Here is a 20,081-nt window from a genome sequence, read left to right as displayed (position 1 = left end):
AGAGCTGTCTAGGATCAAGAAAGGCCTTAATATTTGGTGAATGCGTCGAAAACTGCTGCCATTGCACGTCACGTGGACCAGGCACCTGTCCCTCAAGCCAGTGACGTTATTGGCATCCTGCGCGGTCACGGGCTCGGAAGGGGATGAAGTGGTGTGCCCGAACGGGGCTGGAAAGTGAAGTGGAAGGAATCAGGACCCAACCCAGATGGGACGCCAGGCCCAGTGCCTGGTGTTAAGCTCACCTGGGGAAGGGGCGGGGGGGGGGGGTCCCTTGCAGAACAGTCTGGATTTCAACCCTGCGCCCTTCATCACCTTGCCTCGAGGTGTACGGATGTGCCAGCCCACGACCCGCCACATCATACATTCGCCTGGTTTATTAGCAGTCGCCACTGAGATACACACTCGATACGGTTGTGTGTGTTTTCTTCGCCGTTTGGAACCCGCACTGCACCTGGTAGGCGCGCAGTCCTTTCTGAACGAATGCGGTCTCACCAGCTTCACCTTGGGAGGTGAGCCCGCAAAAGACTGAGTCGCTGCGCGTCTACTCCCTTCGCCCCGACAGGTACTGAGCGCCGACCTCGCACCTAGCGCAGCCTGCGAGCCACGCCCCCGCCCAAAGCCCACAATGCTTTGCGCCCCGCCCCTTGCGTCGCTTCCGGCGGAGGCAGGCCTGGCTAATCGAGCATCGCGTGCTGGCGGCTCGGCGCTCGGCCGGCCATGCCTGCCCATGTGGTGGTTTCCGGCGAGTGAGGCGCGGTAGGTGAGGGTATCCCGGGCCGAGTGGTGTGTGTTTGTGTGTGTCTGGTGGCCGCTGGTGCCGGCCCGGGACGCCCTACTTCTCCGCCCTCGCCCCTACCTCCTGCCCGGACTAGGACCCCGAGTGAACCCGAGCCTCTAGCTATGGCCTCTCTGCTCGCGAAGGACACCTACCTGCAGAGCCTAGCCCGGAAGATCTGCGCGCAGCCCAGCCCCGAGCCGCAGAAGCGCACGTCGGGTAAAGAGCAGCCCCGGGCCGGGACTGGGAGGGCTTCGAGAGGGGCGCCCCTCCGCCGCCAGCACTCGCGTCTCTATTCCCCGCCGCAGCGATGGTCGGTGTCTATCCTACACCGCACCTACTTCAGGTGGAATGGACAGGTGGATGCGTGCAACAAGCCTGTGAAACATCAGGAGGAAATATTGCAAGGGATGCTTAAAGGCAGCGCGTTGCTCCTGCTCGTTGGGGGCACCGGTCAAACGGTCCGACGCATTCAGCTGTGCGCCCAGCGGGCAGGAAGCTCCGCCGGGCTTTGGAGGACGTAGCCCAGTGGAATGGGTGCTCTTCCGGTGGGCATCATGAACAGGCTTGGCCAGATCTCCACACCTGGTGGGAAGACAAGTCTGAGCAGTGATGAAAAAATTCATTTTTCAGCCCATTACGATGGGCCTGATGCAGTTGTGGGGAGAAGGAAGGAAGAAGATGGCTCCTGCTCGTGGGGGTTTACATGGCAGGGGTGACAGGGCCACCCTCAGGAGGCAGATACAGGCGTAAGCAAAACAGAGAAAAACTGGCCGGCAGGGTGCTGGGCTTTGTAAGTACTTCCTGCCCCCGCCCAGAAGAGGGAGAAAGCAGCCCGACCAGAGGGCAAAAGATCTTAGCTTTTTTCCGCGGCCCTCATACCCACCCCCACCCTGCATGTGGAAGTTTCCTGGCCAGGGACAGAACCCGCACCTGCAGTTGTAGCAACGCCAGATCCTTAACCTGCTGTGCCCCATAGGAACTTTCGACTTTCTAAAAAAATTTTATTGAAGTATAGTTGACTTAAAAGGTCGCAATAATTTCTTCTGTACAACAAAGTGATGCAGTTGTAGATGGACGCACATCCGTTCTCTTTGGGATTCTTTTCCCTCCGAGCTCATCACAGGTTATCGGTGGCGATCCCTGCTTTACAGCAGGTCCCCGTTGGCCAGTCCTTCCAGGTATCTCTGCGTGCAGTGCATTTGCCAATTCCAAACCCCTACCGTCCTTCCCCAACCTGTCCCTTTTGGTAACCATAAGTTTTTCAAAGTCTGTGAGTCTGTTTCTGTTCTGCAGATAAGTTCGTCTGTGTCCTTTTTAAATTTTTAAAAAATTTTTATTTATTTGTTTATCTTTTTGTCTTTTTTAGGGCCGCACCCAAAATAAATTTTTATTTATTCATTTATTTGTCTCTTTGTTTTTTTAGGGCTGCATCCTGGCATGTGGAAGTTCCCAGGCTAGGGGTCAAATTGGAGCCTCACCTGCGGTCTTCACCACAGCCACAGCAACGCCAGATCCGAGCCAAGTCTGTGTCCCACACCACAGTTCACAGCAACACCAGATCCTTAACCCACTGAGTGAGGCCAGGGACCGAACTCACATCCTCATGGATGCTAGTTGGGTTTGTTACCGCTGAGCCACAGTGGCAACTCCGCATATACCACATTTTCTTAATCCACTCCTCTGCTGATGGGACATTTAGGATACTTCCATGTCTTGGCTCTCGGTAAGGTGTGCTGCAGTTAGCATTGGGGTTGTCTTTGGATAGATGCCCAGGAGTGGGATTGCTGGATCATATGGTAGTTCTATTTTTAGTTTAGTTTTTTTTTTTTTTGTCTTTTTGCCTTTTCTAGGGCTGCTTCCCACGGCATATGGAGGTTCCCAGCCTAGGGGTCCAATCAGAGCTGTAGCCACCGGCCTACACCAGAGCCACAGCAACGCAGGATCTGAGCCGCATCTGTGACCTACAACCACAGCTCACGGCAACGCCGGATCCTTAACCTACTGAGCAAGGCCAGGGATTGAACCCGCAATCTCATGGTTCCTAGTCGGATTCGTTAACCACTGCACCATGACGGGAGCTCCTATTTTTAGTTTTGTAAGGAACCTCCATACTGTTTTCCACAGTGGTTGCACCAATTTATAATCCCATCAACAGTGTAAGAGGGTTCCTTTTTCTGTGCACCTTCTCAACATTTATTGTTTGTAGAATTTTTGCTGGCTTTTTCTTATACAAGAAAAGGTATTCTTTATAGAAAATTATAGAAATTAAGTGAATTTCTTTCTTTTTTTTTGTTTCTTCTAGGGCCGCACCTGCGGCATATGGAGGTTCCCAGGCTAGGGGTTGAGTCGAAGTTGCAGCTGCCGGCCTACACCACAGCTCACAGCAACGCCGGGATCCTTGACCCACTGAGCGAGACCAGGGATCGAACCCCCAACTTTGTGGTTCCTAGTTGGATTCGTTAACCACTGACCCATGATGGGAACTCCAGAAATAAGTGAATTCTCTTAACAGTCAGTTATAAATTAGTCCAATGTCTTCCTAGTGCTTTTCCTGAGGGTTTCTTACTGAAACAATTTGGTTCCTACCTGGTATACTCAATTTTTTTTTTTTTTTGTTAAGATGTAAACATTTCTCCACCAGTTAAAATGAAATTCTGTGCCATTATTTTTTGGTTTTGTTTTGTTTTTTTGTCTTTTGTCTTTTTAGGGCCGCACCCACGGCATATGAATGTTCCCAGGCTAGGGGTCTAATCGGAGCTGCAGCTGCTGGTCTACACCACAGCCACAGTAACCCTGTGGGATCCGAGCCGCATCTGCGACCTATACCACAGCTCAGGGCAATGCCAGATCCTTAACCCACTGAGCGAGGCCAGGGATCGAACCCTCAACCTCATGGATACTAGCTGGGTTTGTTACTGCTGAGCCACAACGGGGACTCCCCTGACTGGCTTTTGGCATCCTTCGGGGACCAAAGCCTCTGTGGGGCCTTCCTGCCTGTTGACTGGGTCACAGAAGTTGAGACAGCCGCCTTTCCTCGTTTTGTGTTTCAGCTGGCAAAACTCGAGTCTCAGAAGGACCCCCAAAAAAGAGGAAGAAGAAAGCACAGAAGAAGTCTCAGGAACGAAAGGCCAAGGCTGCAGAACCGAAGGCCCAGGCCCCTGTGGAGCAGTCGCGAGCCAGGAAGCCAGCGGTGGCCAAGGAGGCGGGGGAGGCCTCCGGTTCCAGTGGGGCCCCTTCGGGTGAGGGGCAGGGGCAGGACTGCCTGGGCGCTGGGATCCGGGTCTGTGTGGTCCTCTCTGGTCAGAGCAACACCGCCAGGCCCCCTGGGGTAGTGAGACTTCCCAGAGAGCCGTTTCCAGAGGTCGGGCCCCCGAGGGGCGGCTGCAGAGGTTGGCAGAGGTGGAAGCTGGGTTCGGCCTGCTCTGTGGGGAGTGTTTCATTGTGACCCCTGAGCATGTCCTGTCCTGGAGAATGTCCTTGGGGCCAGGCCGGGAGGCAGAGAATTCACCGGGACTGCCCTGCCCATCCAGGAGCGGCACTGGAAGGGGAGCTGTGAGCAGGGGCTCTGGCGGGAGGTGGCCCTGGGGAGGGCCCAGCAGAGTGGGCACAGGCCTCCCTTCAGCCTTCTGATGCCTTCCCTGCAGGAGGCCTGGCCAGAGGGCCTGACTCTCTCTTTGCCTTGGACGTTCTGCGGCAGCGCCTGCACGAGAAGATACAGGAGGCCCGGGGGCAGGTGGGTCGGGGAGGCCTCCCGGTGCTGCTGGAGGAGGCGGGTGCTGTCCCCTAGGGCCCGGTGGGCGTGCCAGGGAAGTGAGGGCAGGGCTGATACAGGAGGGCCTCTCTGGACAGGCAGAGGTCAGGTGTAGTTCCTGTCGTCTGGGGGCGCTCTGTCCCGGGGTCACCTGCCTTCTGCTGCCGGCCCCGCAATTCCGCAGCCTCTTCCCTCAGGGAAGCTGCCGTCACCAAGATACCCTCGCTGGGTGGCTCTTCCTGCGCGTTAGTCCATTCCGTGTCACGACGGCCTGCGAGGTCGGAGAGGGCCCGAGGCGAGGTGACGGCCGCCAGACCTGAAGCGGCCTCAGCGCTCTGTGCTAAATGGCTCCCGCCTCCCCCACGTTACTTCCCCAGGCCTCTTGGTGCGTGGGGGCAGCCCCCCCAGCTTCTGTGCCCTGTGCTGGGACAGGCCGGAGCGCCCAGTGCCTGGGTGAGCTCAGGACCCGGCCGTGGTGCACACAGGCGCGGGGCTGTTGTGACCCAGCGTCCAGATCTGGGTGGTGGCCTCGGCTGAGCCCCTGCTCTTCTCTGAAGGGAGGGAGGAGGACAGGTCCCTAATTGGGTCACCGGGGGGGTTTTGTGGCACGGTGTCTGTGAAGTGCCCTGGCTCTCCCGGTCCTTCCCTGGGCCACTGGGCCAGCCCCAGAGACCGCCATCTGCGGGCCCTCGACCCCGCGGGTGGGAGACCCTCTGGCCGAGCCCGGCTCTCCCCCCAGGGTGGCGCCAAGGAGCTGTCCCCCGCCGCTTTGGAGAAAAGACGCCGGAGGAAGCAGGAGCGGGACCGCAAGAAGAGGAAGCGCCAGGAGCTGCGAGCCAAGGAGAAGGCGGCCCAGGCGGCCCAGGAGGTGGCGGCCCCCGCGCCGCCCCCGGAGGAGCCCGGCCGGAGGCGCAAGGCCCGGGGGCGCTGCTCTTCAACAAGGTGAGGGTGCCCGGGGCCGGGCCGCGGGGGCGGGCGGGCGGCGGCCGGCAGCTGATGCGGCCCTGTCCCCCGAGGTGGAGGTGACCGAGGAGCCGCCGGCCAGCAAGGCCCAGCGCAGGAGGGAGAAGAGGCAGAAGCTGAAGGGGAACCTGACGCCGCTGACGGGCAGGAACTACCGGCAGCTGCTGGAGCGCCTGCGGGCGCGGCAGGCGCGGCTGGAGGAGCTGCGGGAGCAGGACGCGGGCGCCGCCCGGGAGCTCGAGGCCAAGATGCAGTGGACAAACCTGCTGTACAAGGCCGAGGGCGTGAAGATCCGCGACGACGAGCGCCTGCTGCAGGAGGCCCTGAAGCGCAAGGAGCAGCGGCGGGCGCAGCGGCATCGCAAGTGGGAGAAGCGCACGGCGCACGTGGTGGAGAAGATGCAGCAGCGGCAGGACCGGCGGCGGCAGAACCTGCGCAGGAAGAAGGCGGCCAAGGCCGAGCGGCGCCTGGAGAAGGCCCGCAGGAAGGGCCGCATCCTGCCCCAGGACCTGGAGCGCGCCGGCCTGGCCTGAGGGCCCCCGCGCCGGCCCCGCGGCCACCCTCCCTCTTCCCCACTTGTTGGGGGAGCTCAGGCCGCCCGCGCACAAGGGCCTTCCGATCCCGGCTCCGGCCACCTCTTGTGAGCCCGGGGTGCTCTGAACGGTCGTGGGCTGGGGGACCAGGGAGTGGCCTCTGGCCGGCGCTTCACTGGCCCCCTCTCCTCCCCTGTTCATGGCAGCAGGAGCGGGATGGCCTTGGTGACTGCCCTGTGGGTCCCAGACTCGGTGGGGAAGGACAAAAGTCAGCTCCTGAGGCCAGAGCTGAAGGTGATAATTGCCGGGCTCCGTTGCTGGGAGAAGGTGGGCCGTCCTCAGGCTGCCTGGAATTGGATTCCACATTTGTTTGTAAGATGGGTCAAGACTAGAGTTTAAGATGAGCAGGCAAATCCCAAGATGACCCTAAAAGATAGAAACTTACTAAACCAGCAGGAAGAAAAATAGATGGGGTCCCCGACATCAAGATTTCGAGAGAAAGAGCAAAACCTAGCACTAAGCGGGGTGAACAGAGGCTGCAGAGTCAGAGACAGTGAGGCCAAGCCCCCGGGCAGCCAGAACGAACACGCTTTATCAAAACTCAGATGAATTTGATATGTGGGTTGTATTTCAATAAAAGTGTTGATAAAATTCTTCGGACTAGGAGTTCCCATCATGGCTCAGTGGTTAATGAATCCGACCAGGAACCGTGAGGTTGCGGGTTCGATCCCTGCTCTTGCTCAGTGGGTTAAGGATCCGGCGTTGCCGTGAGCTGTGGTGTAGGTCACAGATGTGGCTCGGATCCCGCGTTGCTGTGGCTCTGGTGTAGGCCGGTGGCTACAGCTCTGATTGGACCCCTAGGCTGGGAACCTCCATATGCCATGGGAAGCAGCCCTAGAAAAGGCAAAAGACCAAAAAAAAAAAAAAAAAAAAAAAATTCAGACTAAATTCCAGTTAAGAAACACATGGCAGGGTGGAGGAAGGAGGCTGGTACGGCTGCGTTAGATGAAGCGGACCTGAAGATAAAAGCCACTGCCGGAGAGCGAGCGTAGCACCATGTGATGCCGAGGGGTTCAGATCACCTGCACCCGGCACAGCTTCAAATCTGTCGGCAGAAACTGACGCAACCACACGGAGAAATGGATTCACAAACACAAGTGGGAGGTTTTTATTTATTTGTTTTTAATTAATTTATTTTTGTCTTTTTAGGGCTGCACCTGCGCCATATGGAGTGTCCCAGGCTAGGGGGCCAATCAGAACTGTAGCCACCCGCCTACACCACAGCCACAGCCACATGGGATCCTAGCTGTGTCTGCGACCTACACCACAGCTCACGGCAATGCCGGATCCTTAACCCACTGAGTGGGCCCAGGGATGGAACCTGCAACCTCATGGATGCTCGTCAGATTTGTTAACCACTGCGCTACGACAGGAACTCCACAAGTGGGAGGTTTTTAAATATCTCTGTTAGGAGCTGAGAGGCCAAGCAGACGAGAATCAGATGGACGTGGCTGACTGGGATGACGGTGTTTCCAAGCTTCGTGTGAGGGCCACAGAGCAGCGTCTCTGAAACTGCACGTTGAGCCCACGAGGGGCAGTGGTGATGACCGTCGCCCAGTCTGTGAGGCAGCTCGTGTTTCCAAGCGTCACCGTCACACCAATGATTCATCTAGGCGTTCTCCCGAGGTGCAGCCGGTTAAGGCTCTGGTGTCACTTCACTCGCTTGGGCCATTGCCGTGTTGCAGGTTTGATCCCGGGCCAGGAAACATCTGCATGCAGCAGGTGCAGCCCCCCCCCCAAAAAAAAAAGTATTATCTGGCCATAGAACAATTATAAACCTTGGAGGTCATTGTTAAAGTTGCACATTTGGAAGTGTAAAAACACTGCTAAGTTGTCTGAGTCAGAATCTAAAGGATGTTAGGGAATATTTAGGGCTGAAAGGTAATGAAAACGCGGTGCATTAAACTCTGTGGGACCCAGTGCAGAAGCGCTTAGAGCCTTATTAGTGTGCTTACGTGTATTCTTGGCTGTGTACCTTAGAAAGAGACGGTGTTTGCAATGCAAGTGCGGCAGCTTCCTGCCGCCGGGCCTGACCTAGAACCTTGTTCCGGGATCCTGTTGTCCCACTCCCTCTGCGCCAGCGGTCACTCCCGAGTTATTTTCCATATGTTGCGGTCAGGAGAGTGGGAGAGCAGAAAGCCTGGGGGGTGTGTACCCTGCAGATGGTAAGGCTGGGAAGCCCAGGGTCTGCTGCCAGGTCCCCAGCTTCATGCAGCTGAGGTACAGGGAGCGCTGGTGGTGCATTTGGTGGCAGGTGGTATCAGGAACGCCCCGTTTCTAGAAGCAGCCGTGGACAATGGGAGACTGAAGGAAGAAAGAATGAGGAAATAGAATTCTTCACGTGCTGACACGTGGTGGGAGAGCCCAACTCCAAGTTTAATTGCTGAAACTGTCCATCAGCCTCCCTGGGCTTGGCCACTATCCAGCCACCCGCCCCAAGGCCCCGGTGCCTCAGCCCTGGAGCTGATGTGCCAAAGGAAGGACAGCATGCGATGCGGTGTATTTCTGTGGCAACGGGAGCATCTCGGTCCAGAGGCAGAAGTGGACAATGGGTTGTGAGCTGCAGGGAAGAAAGGTTAAGAACCTGGGAGAATGAGTCTAGGCCGCCCAGGCACACCTGGGTGTTATGTGTCTCAGCTGCAGCAGGCGCGATGCAGCGGGGGGCGGCGGGGGGGACCCTTCCAAGGGCCCAAGGTCGGAATCTGTCAGAACCAGATCAAGTCGGAAGGTCCCCCTCCTGGTGTCCAGGGAAGTGGATGGAAATAGCCCTCCCCAGGACGCGTGCCCAGGCCCTGGCAGTCACCAGTAACTCAGATCCAACAGTCCTGCAAGGCCGTGGAGCCTCCTTTGCCGCCGGCCCTTCGGGCGAGGCTGCGAAAAAGGCTCCCACCGAGCTTCTCTTGCTTCGAGGCTCAGGACCTGAGCTCTCATGGTTGGGAATTCAGTGAGGGGCTGTGAGCAACGAGAAGCTCCACGGAAGCCTGTTCCCGGGCCCGGCAGGCGGCGCCGAGGGCAGAAAGAGCCGGGTCCCAGCACCAACCTGACAGACAGTGGCGGGAAGCTCGCAGAGACGGCTGTGGAAGTTGTCAGGGTGTGTCCCTGCCACCCTGGGTGCTGGCATCTGCACTGGCTCCGGGGCTCAGCTCTGCTGCCGCGTCTCCCATGGCCTCCATCCAGCCCCCGGAGCAGGACCACCTCGGTGCTCATCCTTGGCACCGGGCGAGCCCCCGGTACCCACCCAGACGACGTGCGGGGTGGAGGAGCAGGCCCAGTGGTGAAGACCCCCCCACCCCCGCCGGGGAGCCTCCTTCTTTCCGGAGGGGTCTTCCCTGTACGGCATTCTAAGGGATTTCTGGAAGCGTCACCTCCCCTCGTGTGGGCCGGGTTTTGGTCGAGCCGCAAAGGCCATCCTCGCCCCCGGTTCCCTGGCGAGCCCGCCCAGGCGCTGTGCTTCTAGACGGAGGGATGCGCCGTCGGAAACCGCGCTCCTCCTTCCTTGGCCGCGCGCGTCCAGAATCAGGTCCCCCGTATTCCCCACATCATCTCCCCGAATGTGAAACACCACCTTCTCGTTCCTTCAGTCGCAGCTTTGCCTGACTTCGATCTTGTCCTTGGCCACTTGGGACCTGCGGAGAGCTGAGTACTTGGGGACCTAGAGATGGGACGGGGGTGAGGTTGAGACTGGCTTCTCCTTGGAAGAAACTTCCTTAGATGAGGGTCTTCGAGCCAGAGCCACAGGCCTCGTCGGTCAGGTGGTTGGCAGACAGGCAGTGCTGGGCTTTGGTGGGCCTTGGCCAGTTGGGGTATTTGGGGTACCTGGGCCAGCCAAGGTTCCCAAATACCCTAATTCTTTGTTTTCCTTTTTTCTTTCTAGGGCCACACCTGTGGCATATGGAAGTTCCCGGGCTAGGGGTTGAATTGGAGCTGCAGCTGCCGGCCTACACCACAGTCACAGCAACGCAGGATCCAAGCCACATCTGTGACCTACACCACAGCTCAGGGCAACGCCGGATCCTTAACCCACTGAGCGAGGCCAGGGATCGACCCCACAACCTCATGGTTTCTAGTCAGATTTGTTTCAGCCACGACGGGAACTCCCATCCTGGTTTTAAACTACTGGTTTTAGTTATTAAACAGTACTTTTGTTAATGCAACATAACATGACCTGTTGTGACTGATTTAAGGAAAATCTAGGATTTGTTATCTGGCTGGACTTTAGCTGAGAATAGTAGAAATCTAGCTAATAGCTTGAAAGGATAGGACCCTGGATTCACCTGTCACACAGCTGCTGAACCACTTCTCTTGGAGATGGGTCCCCTGAGACAAATGTCTTTTTTTCCCTCTCATTTTATTTTCAATTTTCTCATCTTTTAAAACAATTTTTGTTGCAGTATAGTTGACTTACAATGAGACACATGTCTTCGAAGGCAAGACTTTGAGAGACACGCTGAACACGACCTGAAAACAAGGGGAAGGCGTGAGAAACTCAAGGCTGGCGGGGCCGTGGCTCCTACAACAGTGTGTGTGGGGGGGGGGCGGTGTTGAGGGAAAGACACTGACAGGCTCAGAGTCCTGAGTTTTTAGCTCAAGACATGGACTGAGAATCAGGGACTTTCTATCACTCTGTAGAAATTCTCTCGGATGGTCTGTGGCTACAAGCCTGAGTTAACTGCAAAGAAAAGTTTTTGCCAGCCCATCAGCAAATCATAGCGGGAGGTGAATTCACGGCCTTGCCAGATCTCTCATGATCAGTCCTCAGAACTGAAGTGGGGATATTTGGGAGTTCCCGTTGTGGCTCAGTGGCAATGAACCTGACTAGGATCCATGAGGATGCAGGTTCGATCCCTGGCCCAGGAGTCCTCTCAGCCTCGCCCAGAGGGCCCTAAAAAATGCAGGAAAAAATAAATAAAACTAGGACTGATCAATAGATGTATGATTAGCAACTAGAAGAGGGCAATTTCCTTAACTGGACAGAGAATATTTACCAGAAGTGTACAATGCCGCTGTAATTAATACTGAAAAACCAAGGCAAGACTATTCCTTCTCTCTCTCTCTCTCTCTCTTTTCTCCCTTCTTTTTATGGCCACACCCAAGGCATACAGAGGGTCCCAGGCTAGGGGTTGAAACGGAGGTGCAGCTGAGGCCTATGCCACAGCCACAGCAACACCAGATCTGAGCCGCATCTGGGACCTACGCTGCAGCTTGCGGCAATGTGGGATCCTTAACCCACCGAGCGAGGCCAGGGATTGAACCCGCATCCTCACAGATACGTCAGCTTCTTAACCCACTTATCCACAATGGAAACCCCAAGAATGTTCCCTCTTCCCTGCTTTTCAGTATCATACTAAAAGCCCTAGTACATGCAATGAGACAAGAGAAAAACATGCAGTTTGGGAAGGAAGAAATCAAACAGTCTGGAAATGACACTATCATTCACGTAAGCAAAAGAACTGACAAAAAGCTGAAATTAATGATTTTATCAAGGTTGCAGGGTACAAGGTAAACGTGCAAAATCTGTTGCTTTCCAGCACACCAGCAATGAACAAGTGGACTTTGAAATTAAAAATATGTTACCATTTACACTGAAAATTAACAGACATACTTCAGGGATATTGCGGGTTTGCTTCCAGAAGCCCACAGTAAAGCGAATATTGCAATAAAGCAAGTCACACAAATTTTTTTTTAGTGCATATAAAAGTTATATGTAGGAGTTCACGGGTGGCTGATGAAATTAATATGGCATTGTCACTGCTGTAGCGTGGGTCACTGCTATGGCGTGTTTGATCCATGGTCTGGGAACCTGTGCATGCCATAGGCATGCCCCCCGCAAAAGTTACATTTACACTATACTGTAGTCAATTATTAAGTGTGCAATATCATTATGCCCCCAAAAAGTACATACCTTAATTGAAGAATACTTTACTGCCCCAAAATGATAAACTACCACCTGAGCTTTCAGTGAGTTGTAACATCGAAACTGACCACAGATCACCATAACAAATATAACAATAGCAAAAAAATTGAAATATTGTGAGAATTAGCAAAAATGTGACACAGACATACAAGCAAATTCTGTTGGAAAAATGGTACCAATAGACTCGTTTGATGCAGGATTGCCACAAATTCTCAATTAAAAAATTTTTTAAATAAATTAAAAAAATTTTAAATAAATAAAAAAATTAAAAAAAATAAATTTTAAAAAAGGCATCCCCAAAGTTGAATGAAGCAAAGGACAGTAAAAGGAGGTCAGCCGCTAAAGGGAAGTCTCACACAGATGGAGCTGGGAGGCCAGAAGGGGGAGCTCTTGTGCACGCACTACCCTATGTGCAGACGGATGCCTGCAGAAAGATGAGCTCTGCGTCTCCACCAGCAGGGGGTGGAAGACTTTCACCTTGCCCGGCCTCAGCTCGATGGCTGACTGCCACAACTCAGCCAATGAAAAGCCACTATACCTCAAACTCAGCTTCCTCCAATGAACTTTTTGTTGCTAATAGCCCTTTCCAACTTTGCCTTCTGCTATAGAAGAGAGTTTCCTCTTGGAGTTCCCACTGTGGCTCAGCAGGTTAAGAACCCGACACAGTATCCCTGAGGATGCAGGGTCAATCCCTGGCCTCGCTCAGTGGGTTAAGGATCTGGCATTGCCGTGAGCTGTGGTGTAGTTTGCAGAGGTGGCTAGGATCCCCTGTTGCTGCGGCTGTGGTGTAGGCCAGCAGCTGCAGGTCTGATTGACCCCTAGCTGGGAACTTCCGTATGCCACGGGTACAGCCCTAAAAAGACAAAAGACAAAATTAAAAAAAAAAAAAAGTATCTGGCATTGCCACAAGCTGCAGCATAAGTCATGGATGTGGCTTGGAATCCAAGTTGCTGCGGCTGTGGTGTAGGCTACACATAGGTCCACATAAAATCCCGCACATGGACGTTATAACAGCCTTATTTTTAATTTTGCAGAGACTTAGTAGCAACCAAGATGTCCTTCTAGAAGTGAACAGCTAAACAAACTGGTACATCCAGGCAACGGTATAGTATTCTGCCCTAGAAAAAACTGAGCTATCAAGTTATAGAAAGACATGGAGGAACCACGAGTACATAATACTGAGTGAAAGAAGCCAACCTGAAAAGGCTATAAGCAGAATGATTCCAGCTATCTATGATAGTCTAGAAAAGTCAAAACCATAGAGCCAGTCAGAAAAGATCAGTAGTTGCCAGGGATTGAGGGGAGATGGGGGATAGACACGCAGAGCACAGAGGACATTAAGAGCAGTAAAACAAGTCTGCCTGATGATGCAATGCTGGATACACGGCATGCATTTGTTAAAACCCACAGATTGAACGGCAGCAAGAGCGAACCTCAATGTAAACTATGGATGTTGGGTGATGGTGACGTATCAATGTGGGGTCACTGACTGTAGCCTGTGCTGCAGGATGTCAGTTGTGGGGGTGGCTGTGTGTATGCAGACGTGAGGTTTTGTGGGAACTCTTTGTACTTTGCTGTGAACCTAGAAACTGCTCTAAAAAATTAAGTTCATGGGAATTCTCTCTGTGGTTCAGAGGTTAACAAACCTGACATCCATGAGGATGTGGATTTGATCTCTGGCTTCACTCCATGGGTTAAGCTCCGGCGTGGCCATGAGCTGTGTTGTAAGTCACAGATGTGGTTCGGATCCTGTGTTGCTGCGGCTTAGGCATAGGACAATGGCTATAACTCTGATTCGACCCCTAGCCTGAGAACCTCCATATGCTGCAGGTGCGGCCCTAAAAAGCAAAAATAAATAAATAAAATTTTTAAAGTTTATTGATTGAAAATACAGACTGCTCATTAAAACGGAATGCTTTTCTCTGGAAGTGTCATGTGTGGCTTCTGGTCACATTTCCTCCCCAGAACCAGTCCCACGGTTGCCCCAAACTTCCAGCAGAAATGCAGTTCTACCCTGGAAAGTGCCTGCAAGGAGAGGGTCAGGATGTTCACAAGAGCCCTAACGCCTCCTGAGCAAAAGTTGCCTGCCACCACTCTTGGCACAGATTTCTGTATCAAGCAGAGCTCTTATGCGCAATCAACTCTGTTGATTTTAATAGAAAGGGGATTTATTAAAATGGCACTGGTTCATCCAACTTGAAGATGTCAGTCTAAAGCTGGCAGTTCCTCTATTCTCCTTTCGGAAAGCACCAAAAGCCAACTACGGAAAACAAAAACCAGGAAACAAACTCTTAGAGGTGACTAAGGAGGGATGTAGTATCGTGGACCATGCAGTAGGTTGGACTGGATGTGGAAGATAGCAGAGAGGGATCAGGGGAGCAGAATGAAGTGAGGAGGAGATGTCCTTGATTACAGGTCTCTGGAAGCATTGGTGAGCCCCTTTCCCCAAGGTGCAAACACAAAATCCTGTTCTAGCTGGGAGGGTGGGGTGGATGACACGGCAACCAGAGCCATCATGGAAGTTTGCTTCTGAGAAGCAGAGGGTGTGGTGCTGGGTGAAGACTCATAGAAATACAATGTATTTGCAGAACTGTCTTCCTGTTGGGGGCTGGGGTGAGAGAGATATTGTGCTGGCAGCATTCCTACAGCTTCCTGTTCTCTCTGAGTCAGGGATTTAAAGGCTAAAGGATCTGACACATAAGGAACTGACACATAAGGAACTGACACATAAGGAACATCCTTGTGGCCCTTAATTATGATCTTGTTCCCTCCCACAGTGACACTTGTGCAAATGCCCATGCCAGAAAATACCTTATTTATGGATAAGTTTCAAAATGGGAATTGGCATAGGATCTATGGAAAAATATTACAAGATCAAAAGGAGAAAAGAACAGGTGAAACTCATGGCAAGTGAAGAAGCTGTGCCCCAAATTTTATGCCATGGAACAGATGGAACTTTTTTTCACATATTTCTCCATGAATTAAAAAAAAATGATCCTGGGATAGACCATGATGGAAAAGAATATAGAAAAGAATGTGCATGTATATATAACTGAGAGACTTTGCTGTACAGCAGAAATTGGCACAACATTGTAAATCAACTGTGATAAAAATTTTTTTTAATGAAGCAGTCCCCTCCATAAAACAAAACCCAAAGCAGAAAAACATGAGCTTATGGAGGAACTAGTGAGTTAACAGAAGGATTGAAAAACATAAATCAGGGAAGTTCCCTTGTGGGGAAGTGAGCTAAGGATACAACATTGCTGAAAGTGCAGCTCGGGTTCAGTCCCTGGTGTGGCCAAAAAAAAGAAAAAAAAAAGGAAAATGTAAGTTAGACAAACTCATAGAAAGAGGGGAAGAAAAAGAAATCATCAAAGAAATTAAAATTAGAAGCTGCATATGAAAGAATAAACACTCCTAAAAACACATGAAGGGACATAGAAAACGACATGACCATAGGGGGTCCAAAAGGAGAAGGGAGAGAGAAAGGGGCTGAGAACGTATTTGAGGTCATGGTAGCTGAAAAATTCCCTAACCTGTGGAAGGAAACAGACATCTAGATCCAGAAAGCAGAGTCCCAAATGGGATCAAGCCAAAGAGGCTCACCCCAAGCCCCACTGTAATTAACATGGCAAAAATTAAAGATAAGGAGAGAATATTAAAAGCAACAAGTTACATACAGGGCGACTCCCATAAGGCCACCAGCAGAATTTCCAGCAGGAACTGCAGGCCACAAGGGAGTGGCATGATAGAGTTAACGTGATGAAAGGGAAAAACCTACAGCCAAGAATACTCTGCCCAGCAAGGCCTTTCATTCAGATTTCATGGAGAGATCAAAAACTTCACAAACAAGCACAAGCTAAAAGAATTCACCATCCCTAAACCAGCTTTACAAGAAATATGGAAAAGTCTCTATGCAAAAAAGAAAAGGCTGCGACTAGAAACAAGACAATTACAAAAGGAAAAAGCTCATCAGCAAAGGCAGCCATACTGTAAAGGTAATAAATCAACCATGTGCAAAACTTGTAGGGAGGTTAAAAGAAAAAGTAGTAAAATCATCTATATTGGCAATATGTAGTTAAGGGGAAACACAAGACAAAAAAATATATAAAATGTGATATGAAAACCCAAAAATGCTGGGAAAGGGGGTAGTAAAAATGCATGGTTGTTAAAATGTGTTTGACTTAGGAGATCAGCGACTTAATTACACACATGCGCACGCACACACACACACACACACACACACACACACACACACAGAGTGTGGGTGAAGCAGTTGATAGCTATGTAATATCTTTATTGTAACCAGACATCATGATGGTCATTTGGAAATGTGTAGGAATACCAAGTCACTCTGTTGCCTAAAACTGGTATCGTCCTGTAGGTAGGTTACACTTCAAAAACAAATGCATTGGAGTTCCCATCGTGGCGCAGTGGTTAACGAATCCGACTAGGAACCATGAGGTTGCAGGTTCGATCCCTGCCCTTGCTCAGTGGGTTAAGGATCCGGCGTTGCTGTGAGCTGTGGTGTAGGTTGCAGACGCGGCTCGGATCCTGCATTGCTGTGGCTCTGGCGTAGACCAGCAGCTACAGCTCCGATTCAACCCCTAGCCTGGGAACCTCCATATGCCGCAGGAGCGGCCCAAGAAATGGCAAAAAGACAAAACAAAACAAAATAAAAAACAAAAAACAAATGCACCAAAGAAAAGATCTGAGTTCCCAGCATGGCTCGGCGGTTAGAGAACCGAACTAGCATCTATGAGGTTGTGGGTTCGATCCCTGGCCTTGCTCAGTGGGTTAAGGATCTGGCATTGCTGCGAGCTGTGGTGCAGGTTGCAGATGTGGCTTGGATCCTCCATGGCTGTGGCTGTGGTGTAGGCCCGTGGCTTCTGCCCTGATTGGACCCCTAGCCTGGGAACTTCCATAGGCCCCGGGTGTGGCCCCCAAAAGACAAAAAGACAAAGAAAAAAAAGGGAAAGCGAGGAAAGATCATCTTTGTGGTTACCAGGGGGTGGAAGGAGGGGAACTGGATAAAAATGGTTAAAATGTACAAATTTCCAGTGATAAATACGTCCTAAGGATGTAAATGTACAAGATGAGAATATAATTAACACTGTTTTATGTTATACATGAAAGTTGCTAAGAGGGTAAATCCTAAGTTCTTGTCACAGCAATTATTTTTTTGGCCACACCCAAGCCTGAGGAAGTTCCTGCGCCAGGGATCGAACCCACACCACAGCCGTGGCCTGCGTTGTGGAAGGGACAGCACCAGATCCTTAACCCACTGTGCCACGAGAGAACTCGTTTTTCCTGTTTCTTTAACTTTGTGTCGACAGGAGATGATGGATGTTCACTAAACTTGTGACGATGATTTCATGATGTGTACAGATCTTAAATTTATACAGGGCTGTGGGTCGGATGCGTCTCAGTAAAAGGGGAAGAAAAAAGCCCCAAATATACACAGAAATGTACAGATGCAACTTATTAAAATATGGGCGCAAATTCTAGAAAAATTAAGCAGGACGTTGAAGGGGTCTCTAGGGGTGGGACTTGGGGATGGAGAAGTTTCCGGGTAGAATCTGACTATTCATTATAAACTTTGTGGCCCTGTTACAAGTAGTTCCTTTATTTAGAAGAAGGCGGGAGTTCCCTTCGTGGTGGAGCGGGTAACGAACCTCACTAGCATCCCTGATTCGATCCCTGTCCTCGCTTCGCGGGGTAAGGATGCAGCGTTGCCGTGAGCTGTGGTGTAGGTCGCAGACACGGCTGGGATCCAGCATTGCTGTGGTTGTGGTGGGGGCCGGTGGCTACAGCTCCGATTGGACCCCTAGCCTGGGAACCTCTACATGCTGCGGGTGCGGCCCCCAAAAGACAAAAACAAACAAACAAATACCTAAAAAATCGAACACATAACTGGGTGCGGGGTGCGGGGGGCGGGGAGTGGGTACTGCAGACGTGCAGGCTGGGCAAGAACTTGGCGGTGCCCGGTGCCCGGGGAGGAGGGGCAGCAAGGCTGAGGGCTGAGGCTCAGGGAGGGAGCAGAGGGCCGGAAGTCACTGGCTGGGTTGGAGTGTCGCGGGGGCTTGTGGAGGAGACAAGGCGGGAAGTCCTAGACACTGGGGAGGGTGGGGGGGCCTCGCCAGGAGAGGGAATCATCTCCTGAGCATAAAGAAGAAGGGAACGGGGTGCGGGGGTTGGGGAGAGCAGGGACAATGGACAGGGTTGTGACCAAGCCTTGAGGCTTCCTTGGGGGTGGACGCCTGCATTGAGCTGGAGCCACGTGGCCCAGCTGGGTGTCTCTCCCCAGCGCCCCCCAGGGTGGGCACAGAGAATGTGGTGGTCTAGGGTGTGTACCCAGCGGATGGTGCGGGGAGGAGAGGGGGGCCGCTGTCCTGGGGAGAGAGGGCGGGAGAGGCGGGACCTGGCCCCTTTTCTCCACCGGGTCCCCAGTGCCTCTGACACGGCCAGCCTCGTAGCAGGCCCCCAAAGCAGTCATTGAGTAAATGGTCCTTTATGCATCAGGTCTCACTGGGGACCTTGCCTTCCACAGGGGACTCAAGGCACCGGTCAGGGTGTGGTTCGGGCTTATGTGCTGGGCCCGGCCAGGTGCACGCAGAACCCCCGACCCCCGACCCCCGACCCCGACCCCCGACCCCCGGGCAGGAGTGAATGGGAAAACCAACTGGAGCTGAGGGGTGTAGAGGAGGAGGCCTATGTGGGGTTGGGGGAGAGACGAAGCCGTTCTTGGGGTCACAAGGAGTTTGCGGAGGTGGGGCTCACAGCAGCAGGTGGGGACGGTGGCCAGGGCTGAGGGGGCCCTGGGAGGTGGACTCGGTCTCAGGGCCGTGTGTGTTCAGAGGGCTTTCACTCATAAGCTGATCTGGCAGCTCAGGGGCCGGGTGGCCCAGGGGTGCGGGGAGGAAGGCTGTTTATTTCGCGGAGGCAGAAATGGCTCTGAACGGCAGGAATCTGAGCATGAGCCGGGGGCCAAAGTCCTCCGCTGACACTGGCAAGTGTCACAAGTCGGGATCAAGAGTTGCAGGAACACTTACGGAGGTTGGGTTGAACAGACCAGCGCAGGGCAAGGGCGTGGCCGGGCAGCGGGGAGCACCTGTCACAGAGCCACTTGGGCAGGGGGGCCAGCAGGCAGGGGGAGAGAGGTGGGCAGAGGGGCCTGGAAGGGCCCCCCTTTCCCCTTTGGTAAGACAGAGGCTGGAGTAAGTCTGAGGAAGAACCTGAGCTGTAAGGCGGTTGTGACCCACCTGGATGGGCTTAGGCAGCAGGGCTTGGACTGTGCCCCCTGTTTTCCTTTGCACACTGGGCCTGGCTCCGCCCCTCCCGTGTGCCTGGCACCTGGAACCTTGGCCCCATCTGCGTCATTACCATCTGTGGGCTCTCATTCCTTCCTCTCCTGGCCACATGGGCACTGCTGTTCCTTTAGCCACACTGTGCCAGGGGGTGACCCTTGGCTCTAAACTCACGTTGGGCTTCCGGGGTCCCTACTCGTCTCAGAGGCCAGCCCCACAGGTCCTCGGCAGGTTCCCCCTCCCAGGCTTGGCATGCACTGGAGACCCGCCCTCTGCCTCATCCCCAGACCCACCAAAGCCCACACTTCCCTAGCAAGAAAAACCCAGTAGCCATATGACGCTGACGACCCAGCTCTGCTCCCACGCCCCCAGCTTGGCACAGGCTAGGTTGTGCCTTCGGGATGCTGTGGGGAAGGACCCTCTCTTCCATCCCCAATGGCTGGCACCCAGGGGTGGAGGTTGGAGGGGGCAGAGGGTCTCCGGGTTGCAGGATGATGATGGAATGGGCCGCCGCTCAGGGCCCCTGGCTCCTCCCTGTCCAGCCTGCTCCCCTCGGCCAGGTAAGTGTGTGTTGGAGGAGTGGGGCAGAGAGGGGGCTGTCCTCTGCCTCTCCCTCCCTCTTGAGCAGTGCCATGTTGAATTCTTGGATGGGCACCACAGACCTGATGTTCCTTGTGCCGCAGATGGGCCGCCCCCAAAGACACAGGAGACCGCCTTTCAGAAGTCACCTCTGCTCAGATCTTCCTCTAAGCACGTCTTTATCCTCATGTGTCAG

At 53.3% G+C, this 20,081-nt stretch overlaps 1 protein-coding gene across 1 annotated transcript; it reads left to right on the top strand.

Annotated features, from left to right (window-relative positions):
• On the top strand, positions 253 to 6,691 carry SURF6 (surfeit 6). The gene is given in 7 exon segments (XM_021071103.1): positions 253 to 454; positions 563 to 994; positions 3,829 to 4,017; positions 4,423 to 4,511; positions 5,269 to 5,406; positions 5,409 to 5,471; positions 5,546 to 6,691. Coding segments are annotated over 6 exon segments (1,053 nt in total). The 5' UTR covers positions 253 to 454; positions 563 to 900; the 3' UTR covers positions 6,026 to 6,691.

This window comes from Sus scrofa, chromosome 1, assembly GCF_000003025.6.
Source record: "Sus scrofa isolate TJ Tabasco breed Duroc chromosome 1, Sscrofa11.1, whole genome shotgun sequence".
Lineage (NCBI taxonomy): Eukaryota > Metazoa > Chordata > Mammalia > Artiodactyla > Suidae > Sus > Sus scrofa.
The sequence above is the reverse complement of the archived record's forward strand: the minus strand, read 5'-3'. Positions and strand labels throughout refer to the sequence as shown.